The following is a 13,776-nucleotide window of genomic DNA, read 5'->3' as shown; positions in this document are numbered from 1 at the left end:
TATCGACTGACCTTTCAGACGCAATAGAGGTCTTCCCGTAATGACGTCACGAGGTTTATTTACACACTCTTTACACCGAGAACTTCCACCTTAAGAGCACCATTGACCGGGAACTGAAACTCTCTCTCCCCCCTGTAATCCCCGGAAGGCTCCCTGGATATTTGGTCTCGGAGTTTGACTTGAGGAGATACAAGCTGTGGGGAGCCGACTGGGGGGGGAGGGCTCGTCCTCGAGCCTCAAGTATTAGCTTTGCTGGCCACAGACAGATGACCTCTCTCTCCTCAGGGGAGGCAAGTCATGTAAGAAGGATGTACCTAGGAATGTGTGTGTGTGTGTGTGTGTGTGTGTGTGTGAGGAAAGGTTAAACCTTGAGATGTGTGTTCAGCAATATCACTGGGGAATAAATATCAGTAACTTGAGCATTAAATACCTCATCACATCTTACAAAAGAAGAGGGTAAAGGATCATTACTATGACATAACAATCATCTTAGTCGGAAAGAATGAAGAAGTTATCATAATCGTAATGGTTAACGGGATAATGAACATGTAAAGATGATAAAGAATGAAATTTGTGTGGAAGATATGATCTAACAGGAATATAATACGTGCTACATCATTTTGGTTGTATGAATGACTCATGATTACCTGTGATAACTTGAAGAATCTAATCCAAGTGTTACTTATTCCAGGTGAAGGATAAGACCCAAGAGTTACCTGTTACCGGACGAGTGTCAGAACGAAGAGTTACCTGGTAGTGGACGAACGTAAGACGTAGGAGTTACCTGGTGTTGGACGAGTGTCAGGCCCCAGGGAAGGGAATCGAACGTGCTGTATGACGTGGAACGCGAGGACACCGCTGGGGTGAGGGGCGTCGTGGCTGATGATCCTCTTAGCGATGCCCTGGGCGTGAAAGACCTCTTCAGCGGCAGCAGAGGAGTGTGTAGCCCCTTAGGTGACGGCGAAGAGGCGCGCGAACCCTTCGGCGACAGCGAGGGCGTGCGTGACCCTCTAGCAGAGGACGAGGACGTTCGTGACTCCTTCGGTGACGAGGTAGGCGTGTGTGACTCTTCAGGCGACGGCGAGGCCGTGCGTAACCCCGTTCGTGACGGGGAAGGCGTGCGTGACCTATTTCGCAATGAAGAGGGTGTGCGTGACCCCCTCCGTGACAGCGAGGGGTCGAGCGAAGCGTTGGACGATGCCCGGAGTCTGGAGCGGACGACGGGGCTCACTGGAGCACTCCTCGCTCCCTCAGGCAACAGCTGGTTAGGCTCAGGTGGGGCCAGGAGCCTCAGCTGGTTGGGACGCGAAGGGAGATGGAAGGACCGAGTGGTAGCCAGATGGTTGGGCGAAGTCGGGGCGCTCCGGGTCGGGGGTAGGACGATCTCGCCAGGAGACAGGTACGTCGGGGAGGCTCGGACTGAGGAGGCGCGAGTGGGAGAAGTGTGAGCTGATGCCGCTCGGCGACGACGGCGGTGTCGCCGTAGACTTGCGGCGCGAGACCCGATGCTCAGAAGCCCTGACATTTTAGCAGAGGCGACGCCGTGTACCAATCCTCGCGCATTCCTTATTTAACGGTGATCTTCGGTTTCCTATGCCGTATACAGGGGCTCGACCTGTAGCGAGTGTTTCTCCCATAATTGACCAGCTCTCCTCTCCCAAGGTAGGAACTGTTCCTTTATCACTGTTCCTTTAGCACCATATCAGTCCCGTATCACCGACTCTTCCCTCAATACAGACTTTGCAATGTTCCCCGTTCAGTACCGATTCCTCGACCAGTTCCTTTCGTTCCTCCACTAATCACTATTTCCTCAGTGCATTCCGTACCTTAAACACCTGATCCTTCTGACGGAAATGGACGTTACTTTACAAAGACGGTTCTCTCATCAGCGACTGTCCCACGGACACTGGCAGAGTAGCAGATCCGTGTGGCGTTCCTGAGCGTAAAGGTCACACAGATGATCGGCTTGAAGGCGAGGAGGAGGAGGAGGAGGAGGAGGAGGACTGGTGGCTCCTCTGCTGCCATCTGGTGGCCTCTGAACACATCATAAAATTCCTCAAGCCTCACCAGAACATGATTGATAATACGCTTTACCGAAGCTGCTGAGTTTGTGTTTTTATCTTCTTACCTTAATTTCCTAACCACAGTTTTGACTAATGTGAGCAGATTAGCCCAAGTTCCATTCACGTTTAAGTCTCTATTTCTCTGGAATCATGAAATCGCTTATTTTTCTTTACATTACAGTTTTTGTTTACCTGTACACGTTTTCAATATTTGGTATTTACAGTGGTTAGCTTTGTCGTCATGGTAACCTCAACCTCAACCATTCCTCTTGTATTCTGAGTCTAAAACTTACCTGTATGGTATTAATATACAGTGAGCTGAACAACTTACATATTAAAGCTTAAACACTCGGTAGCGAGAATCTCTTATTCTATGTACCTTTTTTCTCGCCAAGGTAATTACAAGATGGAACAGCTCTAATGATGAACGCAACATTATTATTATTGTCCTGGAGAAATATCATTTTTAGCCGAACAGGCTTATTCAGGTGCCACATCTCGCTATCCCGGATGGTCTATGTAAGTTTTCTCTCCTAAACCTTTCTACTTTCCAAGAATATTTTATCTGGAGTTTGTAGGCATTTGTTTTGATTAAATTTCATCGATATTTTATGTTACTAAAAAAAAAAATTTCGCAGAAATTTTGATTTGTAATGAAACGCGGGTTGGTAAGTCCGTAGACTTTTACAGCATTTTCCGCGCAAATCAACATTGCTGACTCGAGCTTTATCTTCAGCTACGTATATAAGTCGGAAGACTTTATCTTACGTTATCAAAACGTGGATTTTAAGTTCGTAGTCTTCATGTATATAATTTATATCTGGTAACAAAGCCATTATTCATACGCCTGTAGATTGTAATGGTTTAATTTCAGATCACTTCTTTACATACGCACACCAGAAGAAAATGAGAAGACGATGGCCATTTGAAATCTTTCAAATCCTTAAATCTTAGAATTTTCGACAGATTCTGAGTTGAGTAAAGGACTATTCGCTCTCGTGACCTTTTCAAAAAATTTCGCGTGAGCCTTACAGGAAAAATACAGAAACAGACTTACACAAAGTTTTGAGTATAGGAGTTAGGGACGATTTGATCAAGATTAAAGTATTTACTGGTTATCTGACCCTGACCTCTCCCACACAGCCTGACCCTGACCTCTCCCACACAGCCTGACCCTGACCTCCCCCACACAGCCTGATCCCTGGCTTCTCCCCCACAGCCTGACCCTGACCTCCCCCACACAGCCTGAAGCTGACCTCCCCAACAGCAGTGGACGGGCAACCTCTCCTACATTTTTTACCCCAACACGCACGCAAACTCTTTAAAAAAAAAATGACTCACATAAGACTTTTAATTAGAATCTTAAATTCTTAAATTACACTCTTAAGATGACCAAACTTTTATAGAGAATTAGACTATCTAATGATGGTAATCTACTATGCTTTAATTATATCAAAGCGACTCTCACAGTAAAATGTCAGAAGAAAGATATCATCTGCGTATTTATAGTCCGGATATTATCTTAATCCCGTGTAAAACAGTCGTCCGGATATCTTTGAAAACGTGTCAGACTTAAACCGTCATAATCCGTTCCGTGGGGCAGATTTTTATTCGGGTTTATGGTGATAATTATGCCACTCTTGTCTTTTAATTGCAGTCATTATCACCACAACGATTATAACTATCAGTCACTAATTGCACTTCCACTATTCATTCTTCCTTTACTCATGACGTATACAAAGCTACTTTTGTAGCTATCAGATTTTACTACTACTACTACTACTACTACTACTCTACTACTTCTACTACTACTGCTATAACTACCCTTACTACTGCTACAACAATCCTTTTCTCCTTTCTCCACCATTCCGTGTTGTACCACTGCACTCAATAACACTCCTTCTACCACCCCTACTACCACACCACCACCACAATGTCTACATTTGGGACAAACTGCTGATAATCTGACATGTCTCGCTGATCTACAAACACACACAGGTACCCACTACAACATCCATTTTTCATATGAAAGTTATACGTCATTAACCCGAGGAATTACCAAGTTTCTTTACCCATCGTCTTTGAAGAGTCATTTGAAGCTAAGTTGTGCGATTCGAAGCTAAGTTGTGCGATTTGTACTGCGTGGAAGTTCTTATCAGGCAGAGCAATACTGAAGGAACGCCGCGGGAAAAATATGACACTTTCGTATTAAGTGTGAATTTCATTCCAAGTCGTCACGACGTGTCCTTGATTTCATTCATCGTCCCTTAATGTCTTGGAATTTCATTCCACGTCCCTTCATGTCTTTGGTTTCATTCCTTGTTTCGTATGTTTACAAGAGGTCACGAAGTTCCTCCAGGCAGTCGCCAACACTACGACAAACACTATGACAAACACAGTCGCACCTCGTCGTCAGCACACGATGAATGCCAACCCGGCAGTCGCTGACGACGACTGACACGACCACGGAGACGCGTCAGCACACGACTGACGCCCGGCCCACCCGCGTGGGTCAGCAGTACCAGCGGAGGCAGACTCGCCGGGTAACAAGGCGTCTTACCTTTTGTGGAAAGGTCACTCGAAGTCTCTCCATAATCAGGTACCAATGGTAGCCTCGTCCTGTACCACTCCACTCGTCAAAGTTGGAAGAACTTCATCAAACTTTCTCGACGTCGAAACGCAGCCAAGAAATGATGGAATTTTGAGGAGAGTCAGTTTATGCTAGACGTATGAAAACGACTGAGAGATCGAGTAAGTGTTCCTGTTATGGAGTCTGGTCAGGGTGGTCGATCCATTGAAGGGGAGATGAATTAGTGAGAGCGGGCGAAGGACGAGCGTCCAAGGGTTGGTTTCAGGTGATGTACCGTCCATATGACTCATACGTCAGTGAGGCTCAGAAACCAAGTGTGTGTGTGTGTGTGTGTGTGTGTGTGTGTGTGTGTGTGTGTGTGTGTGTGTGTGTGTCTTATTACTATCTGATAACTGTGTGTTGTGGGCAGAGAGATTTCCTCTCTTGTCGTCACCTTCTCAACCTGTATATGTACCACGTCTTTACCCCTACGTTTGTACACACACACACATACACACACACACACACACACACACATAAACTATCAAAGAAATGCTGGAATTTATCTACGTCGTTTGTTCGTACAAACGTCTGCGTCGAGGGTAAGTTACGTGGAATAATATCCAAATATATGGTCAAACGGATTACATATGATGAAAAGGAAAAAGAGAAGATGATATATGATAATATGTGTTCCTTATCAAACGCTTATATACATATCCGCTAGATTATAGCCCAGAAAGGAGTCTGCTTACATCAAATACTGATATCTGAACGATGGAAAAAAAAGATGAAAGAGAAGGATATAAAGTTGGGAATAATATACACAGGTTAAAGCTTCATGAATCAGTGCATGATAATGCTGTAATACCTAATCAACTGAGTCTCATAATGACTGGTGATATCTCTCGAGTAATCAAGAAAACATCATGTACAAACTGTCTTGGTCACAACCATTGGCTGGTATTCAGGTTCAAGTCTTGCTTGAAACCTTCAGTTTATCGCCAGGGCTAATTACCTCGATTATGGCCATAATAACGCCAGGCAATTTATGTGATTACGTCATATAATCATCCGCACTGCATAAGGGAAGGAACCCAACGTGGAATCATCCTAAAAATACCAGAGACCCAACATGATAAGCTGGGTGGTAACGCAGCCATGTCCCCGTTCTGGGGGGGCCAGTAATTTCCTATGTGCGTCGCTCATCCGGAAAGATCCGGTTAATCGGGTTCCGGAACGACCTCGCCTATCCGGACACAGCAGAAATATAATTCAGAGGATATCATCTAAGGGCGAGACCCAGCTCTTGCTTCTGCCTGGAATGGCTGGAGATACATCATAAGGGGCCAGTGTGTGTGTGTGTGTGTGTGTGTGTGTGTGTGTGTGTGTGTGTGTGTGATTCTTGTTGCATTGGTCATTGGATTGGCCTTTTTGAATGCTCCACTTAAAGAGGGACGGAGTTAGTAACTGTAGTGGCGATGACTACAGAGGAAAGCGGAAGCTTAGAAGGGTCGACGTTATCAAACTAGCAATTCAGCAGTTACCATCTAAATGATCATGATCGTGAAATGCACTGACGACCATTTTCGTCCACTGGACCTGACTGACATGAACTACATCTACCTTACCATAACAATAAATGCATCACTGATACAGCGATACAGTATACCGATACAGTATATATGATGAGGAGGATACATACCGTCATGAACGAATTTTGTAACTGTAGTTGCAAATATCAAAGTAAGGCTCAGAATGGCTGGGTATTGTGGTTGAACATCGTTGTTGCCAGTGTCCAGTACCTATAATGGCAGGGCTCTGTGGATACCTATACCACAGAGAGAGAGAGAGAGAGAGAGAGAGAGAGAGAGAGAGAGAGAGAGAGAGAGAGAGAGAGAGAGAGAGAGAGAGAGGGTCAAGTCTTATATACATATCGGTGGAAAGAATGTCAGGTGGAGGCTTGACCTTCTGGACCAGATTCTTCGATTATCCCGTCAGGCAGGAGATTGGTGGTTGGTCACGACATAGCTCCGTCATTACACACACACACACACACACACACACACACACACACACACACACACACATACCGTACCGTACAGCTAAGTCCTCGAGATCGATTGAACAAAACTTTGATGAAATTCATTCTCTGTTCGCGGTAGTTACCAGCGAACACCAGTATCTTCAACTGTTTTAATCATGTAAAAGAATAGCGTGTGTGTGTGTGTGTGTGTGTGTGTTAGATTCACAGAGAAGCAGATACACGTTGACATACAGATAGATACTGAGTTCAACACAGGGAGACAGACAGACCCAGAGAGGTGGAGAGGGGTAACCCCGTCACCTAGATATGCCTCAGGAATATGATGATGTTGTGGGGCTGTGCGGGTGAACAACATATTGTGACAAGGTCTTAAAATAGATGTTTTCACAACCATCCCCCCTCAAGGAAAGGACCCAATTACTCCCTAAAGTTGTCACCTTTATAGGATAAGAATCTCCTTTTCACACACACACACACACACACACACACACACACACACACACACACATATATATATAAAAGATAATAATCCATCTCTCTACAGTCTTTTCTCCCAACCTCCTCATCTCCCCTACAAAGAGACCTGGCCCTCCCATCTCCCCCACAAAGGATATTCATCAAGACGCCACACGTCTCCACTATCTAGCGGTTCCTCCCCACACAATACGTCTGATAGATGAATCTATCTATGGGGATCACGATGTAGTTATTTATGTCCAGCTTTGATGCGAAATCTAGGTGCGAGAATCCTATGGCAAAGGTATCACATGTTCGTCCTTAAGTACACAGGGCAACAGGGTGAGCTTAGTGGCTTTGTTAAATCCTTCTTGCATTAGTATTCTTTTTCATTTGGTATTAATGTCTCGTCTGTGTCGAGGTCTTTCTCTTATTGGCTCTATATCTTCCTCTGTTTACCAGTCTGTCAGTCTGTCTGTCTGTTTTTTTGTTTGTCTGTCGATCTGTTTGGTCACCTGGAGTTTATTTCTTACAGTCTACATCTCTCAAGATGCATACACGAAGAAGAAATTATTCATGTCCTTAAATCTACGATTATATTCTAGAAAAAGAAAAGAAATAATCCTCATATAAATCAACAATTTTGATTACACTGAGGAAAATAATTCGTGTCACTGAAAAACGTGATATTATGTCATCTGTCTTGGTACGCTAACTAGGCGTCATATGCGTAGAGGTCGATTTCATGCACAAAGGGTCATTTTCTATTAGTGTGTTACGGAAGAATCGTCTCTCGGGCGGTGGTGTGTAATTCAACCAGGTAATTACGATAATTAGGACGTTAATCGCAAGGTGAAATACCTAAAAGTCTTGGCTAATTTGTAATCTGTTGGTTTACACATTTGTTTAGACGCGGTTCATTGCAGTGTGTGTAAACATACAGAATTACAGACATCTGCATGAAAATACAGACAGCCTCGTGTGTATATACACACGTATGAATATATATATATGTGTGTGTGCTTTGGGGAAATTTCTGCACATTTCTATTGTGTAAAAGAGTTAAGGTCGAAAATCTTGATTCTGGAAAGTGACTTAGGAGACTCTTCAATATTAGATCTTACAAGAGATTCTGTTATAAAGAAAACCATTCAGAGTTTACAGTGAAGGTGCTTTTTTTATATCAAATAATATTCCCTGTTAGGATCTGTTCTGTAGGTCAAATAAACATGTTTATGTAGGGCTAACACACCTACACATTTTCGTAACTTAATAACGAAAGTGATTATAATGGATCTATTAATTTGTTTTTCCTCCACTACACTGATTTTACATCCACTTCACGTCCTCTGATCACTAGAAAAAAATTCAATTTGTAGTAGACGAGGTAATTTTCCAGATCGATGGAAAATGAAGAACATGATTGGATCTTCTTATGAACCAATGGGCTTCATCGAACTCATCTGTGACGTCATTATACGTCAGTATACGTCATCATTTGATCTATATTTGTGGGCGTATTCAAGCATAGCGTAATGACAAGTCATCAACTTCAGTCTAATGATCGTTAATGGAGGTCAACCCAGTAGATCATACATCCTTAGTTGACCTCATTAGCGTCTTTAATAACTTTAGAACTGAAGCTATTATACCTTTGTGTGTACGTAATCATCATGTGTAAGAACCTATTTCTACTGTACAGAGAGGGACTTCCCTACTCCTGGGCAACCACTGCTGCCGTTACTGCACCGTTAGTTACACTAGTACTAATAGTACCATGATGAGAACGGCCTGTAACTACCAGTTACCACATAAATACCACTACTACTACCATCATCGCTCTACTCTCTACCACAACAGCTATTACGCCACCATTACTACCACACATCACATCAGCATCTATCAAAATGCAACCCTATTACTACTACTACTCCTACTACTACTACTCCTACTACTACTATTACACTACTACTACTACTACTACTACCATCACTACGACCAGAGTTTCGACCTACCACACCACAACTACTGTTACCAACCACACCACCACCAGCACGGTCTTTGAGAAGTCCTCCTGCTTAAGATTACAGCGAGTCCAGGAAGGTGAAATACAGATCTAATTACCAAACTTTGCATCATCTTATACTACCTATATAACCTAATTACCACACAACTTTCAGCCGCTTCGGAGGCACTTTTACGATCCCCCCCTCCTTATACACACTAATTAATACATACCTCGCACGAAACTCAGTGAGATAGCTTTCCATATCATCTTTAGAAAGTATCAAACTGGGCAGAAAGTGTTATAATTAGACCGAGGTCGAGGATGACCTAGATGTACAGGTGAGAATGGAATAAGCCACAATAACTTCCGTCTTCTCTCGTACCTTCACTTCAGGATTGAAGTAAACAACCTTAGTGATATCACATACACACCTGCCAATGACCAACCTTCACTTAGAATCATTCACTCTCCTCTCTTCCTACTCGCACACATTTCTTACACCTTTGATAAAAACTTTTCACTGCTTTGAGCAGGTGTAATGTATATTCTTAAGACCTTCCACGAGGCATCTCTATGAACCCTATCATATGATTTCTCTAGATCCATAAATACCATATACAACATCTGTTTCTTGTATATATATGTGTGTGTGTGTGTGTGTGTGTGTGTGTGTGTGTGTGTGTGTGTGTGTGTGTGTGTGTGTGCGGTTGTGCGTGTGTGAGTGTGTGTGTGTGTGTGGTTAACCACAGGATCCGTTCAGAAACTAAACCAGCTGTAATTCAGCTGGCTGCTAAGACCTTATTAATCCCAGGCGGCATAGTATGTCAAGGGGGAGCTCGACGGCACAATAGCATTACCTCGTGTTGCAGTGGATCAAGGACAATAAGGGTAACAGGAGGGAGGTCGTGAGAGGGATATATAGGAGAGACCAGCCCAGCAGATACCGCTTAGATTACAGTAACGTGAGCCAAGATTCACGAGCGAGTGGTGGGTTTACGTAGGATCTAAGATCTCGCTGAGGTGGAGGTTGATCCATCTGATCTTCTGATCAATGATGATGGTCATTATGGCTGAGGATCTCACTAGAGCAGTCCCTCCAGCTAACTACCCATCTTAAGGTAGATGAGTCGTGCTGAACGATCGAAGCATCTATGATAAAGTAGCTAGAAGGAGTTAGAGAATATAGAGGGGTCAAAATAGAGGTATGTGGGTTGTATCTGGTGGTCGCTTAATTGTGTGTGAGGCAGTGGCAAGGGCCGTGACCTGACCAAGGTCCTACTCATAAGGAAGACGAAATTAGTGGACGTCAAATGACAAGGTGAAGTGACTATGCTATCCGAGGTCATCGTAAGATCAAAATAGGTATGCTTAATCCCCGGGGTCCGAGTCTCTGTGAACACGAGTAAAAATCAGAAGATCTCTTCCAGTATAATACGTCCACTTTATGTTCCTTCATCTCTCCCAGATTGTGTAAGGAGATAAAATTCTCACTTTTCCCGGAACCTCAACTTTCTAATTTACCTTCGTTACCTCACGTTTGATAAGATTTTTTTTTCCCTCCTCCACCTTTCATATACGACAGTGTCGGAAGTGAATGACACGTGAGGAGCATCAATGCCTGATGAATAAAGGCAAAGTTATCGTTGTGGAGCATCTCTAACGATGCCTTTTCAATTTCGTGTTTCCACCAAGCCGGGTCGTCAGCATCTTTGAGGATAGATTTTAATGAGGAGGTGAAGGTTGTGAGGTTTGGGAATATCATCTACTGTTATCACTAGCAAAACCACCCCCGCACCGAACGTTTTCTCTTTCATGGGCTATCAAAAGAAGTTAGATATAAATCAAGAAATATAATTATATTCAAACACTGGTGTATGGTTATTATCGTCTTATCAAAATGCTATCGATTTATGACCTGACACAATACGATACGGGAGCCACATGTCTAATTTTTTCACTAGGACCCCTCGCTAACGTCTCTCATCTCGTTTTCTTTACAATGGGGCACTGTAATGTAACACACTGGAGGCAGGTGTACAAACACGGAAAGCCTGGCACAAGGCATGGGGGTGGGGAGAGGGAAGGGAGAGAGAAAGGGCAAGCTGAAGTGAAAAACGGGATGAGAGAAGGTCAAAGAGAGAAGAGAGAGAGGAGAGGTGAGAGAGGAAAATGGGTTGAAAATTAGCCATTAACTGGTAATGGGAGAGGGGGTGGGGGCGATTGTTGACAACACACCGACTCAAAAGAGGTGTGTGTGTGTGTGTGTGTGTGTACCTGGTATCTTACCGACTTGTCTGTGGGAAGACAAAGATCTGCCCTATACATTCACTCGTGTTGTTGTTGACCATTCCCTGTACACCTCAGTGTAAACCAGATGTAACCAAACCATATGACCAGCTTCCACAACACCCTCCCGTCGCAGCTACACCAACCAACACACCCCCTCTGTTCTAACCTCTTCTTCCTCCTCCTCCTCCTCCTCGCGTGCCGGTACGAGCTATTCTTCTCTACCGTCTCTAATGAGAGCCAGTGATGATGATCCCCGGGACGCCTCACCACACCCACCTGACGCAACGAACATCCACCAACACACGAGGTGGATGACGACCCCTCCACGAGAGGTGGATGACGACCCCACGAGAGGTGGATGACGACCCCACGAGATGTGGATGACGACCCCACGAGATGTGAATGACGACCCCACGAGAGGTGGATGATGACCCCACGAGAGGTGGATGATGACCCCATGAGAGGTGGATGATGACCCCACGAGAGGTGGATGACAACGACCCCACGAGAGGTGGATGACGACCCCACGAGAGGTGGATGACGACCCCACTGGCTAGTAATTGGCATCACATTTCCTCCTGATGACTGGCCAGTCGTGGGACAATATCCATCTACGTCTTAACAATGACCTACGTTTCCCTCATAGTCGACCAATGACAATATAAACGTAATCAAATTATTTTCATTTTTGATACGTAAGCTGCTCTTGGTAGGTACTTGTGGTGATGTTCCTTCTAAAACGACTTTGAGACCTAATCCCTCACTGCTATTATCTTCCCCAGACATAAACTTATCTTGTTGATTCCACGGAAAATACTGTAGATAGAAAGTCAAATGAATCATTGAATCATTCTGAGTAGTATTTCGTCTGAGAGAGAGAGAGAGAGAGAGAGAGAGAGAGAGAGAGAGAGAGAGAGAGAGAGAGAGAGAGAGAGAGAGAGAGAGAGAGAGGAATATGGCTATTTGAAATACTACCATACGCACAGAAGTCACTCGAATATCACTGATATTCTTGAAAGATATTATCAAAATGTTACGTTTGATCCGGCCTGATCTGTAATGTTCTAAAATCATAATGAAATGAAGAAAATGAAAGTCATGAGCTCGAGATAACTAGGAGTGTCTCTGTTCTACTGATTATGATGGAGTACTGGAGGCACTGATGGAAGGTACACTAGAGGGTACACAGGTACAGACGGAGGGCTATGAGACGGTACACAGGTACTGACGGAGGGTTAGGAGACGGTACACAGGTACTGACGGAGGGTTATGAGACGGTACACAGGTACTGACGGAGGGTTATGAGACGGTACACAGGTACTGACGGAGGGTTATGAGACGGTACACAGGTACTGACGGAGGGTTATGAGACGGTACACAGGTACTGACGGAGGGTTAGGAGACGGTACACAGGTACTGACGGAGGGTTATGAGACGGTACACAGGTACTGATGGAAGGTACACTAGAGGGTACACAGGTACAGACGGAGGGTTATGAGACGGTACACAGGTACTGACGGAGGGTTATGAGAAGGTACACAGGTACTGACGGAGGGTTATGAGACGGTACACAGGTACTGAGGGAAAGAGACAAGATAATGTGAGGAGTTACAACATAAGAGTTGTGAAAGCAAACATTACCGCAGTGAAGTAGATGACTGTTATGATTATCCTCCACCGAATGAAGAGGGACTGAGTTAGAGAGGAGGAAGAAAGGTGATCAGTTGCCTTGATATAGGGCAGGCCCGTTTAGTCAAAAAGCTAAGAGAGATGTGATCAATTAACTTGGTATATGGCGGATTGGGTCGTTAGGGGATTAGAGAAAAAAGGACTGAGTGTGTAATGTAATTGGATAGAATGAAGGGCATTGCGTCAAGTGGTATGTCGGTGTACACAGTAGAGAGATATGTGGAGGCGGAACGTGGGTGTTGAAGGGATGTGATGACAGATATTTTCTTGTGTGTAAGGTTTAAGAAATGTTGTAGTGATAAAGTAGGGAAGAGTGAGAGAGAGAGAGAGAGAGAGAGAGAGAGAGAGAGAGAGAGAGAGAGAGAGAGAGAGAGAGAGAGAGAGAGAGATGTGTAGGGTAAAGTAAGAATGTGAGATGTGGTGTGGAACAGAGAAAGACAGGGTGTGAAAGAGAGATGTGAGAGAAAACTGTTGTTGAATTTTATTTTTTCGTGTGGCGCTTTGAAATTGTGGTGGTTGGTAAGAGAGTCTCCGGAAGACTGGTCTAGATGTAGGGGAAGAGAGAGAGAGAGAGAGAGAGAGAGAGAGAGAGAGAGAGAGAGAGAGAGAGAGAGAGAGAGAGAGAGAGAGAGAGAGAGAGAGAGAGGGGGGGGGG

At 44.3% G+C, this 13,776-nt stretch overlaps 1 protein-coding gene across 3 annotated transcripts in view; it reads right to left on the bottom strand.

The window, feature by feature from the left end:
* Positions 1 to 13,776, bottom strand: part of LOC139763419 (uncharacterized) — a 203,999-nt gene that overhangs the window by 21,228 nt on the left and 168,995 nt on the right. Inside the window, exon 1 of one of the 3 annotated variants that reach the window (XM_071689443.1) lies at positions 785 to 3,241. The exons of the other annotated variants lie outside the window; for them this stretch is intronic. Within the exon in view, the coding sequence (XP_071545544.1) occupies positions 785 to 1,525 (741 nt within the window). The 5' untranslated portion in view covers positions 1,526 to 3,241. Of the gene's footprint in view, positions 1 to 784; positions 3,242 to 13,776 lie in introns of those variants that run through there. 3 annotated transcript variants of the gene reach the window in all.

The sequence above is a fragment of the Panulirus ornatus genome, chromosome 47, assembly GCF_036320965.1.
Source record: "Panulirus ornatus isolate Po-2019 chromosome 47, ASM3632096v1, whole genome shotgun sequence".
Lineage (NCBI taxonomy): Eukaryota > Metazoa > Arthropoda > Malacostraca > Decapoda > Palinuridae > Panulirus > Panulirus ornatus.
Note: the sequence above shows the minus strand (reverse complement) of the source record. Positions and strands in the feature narration are given on the sequence as shown.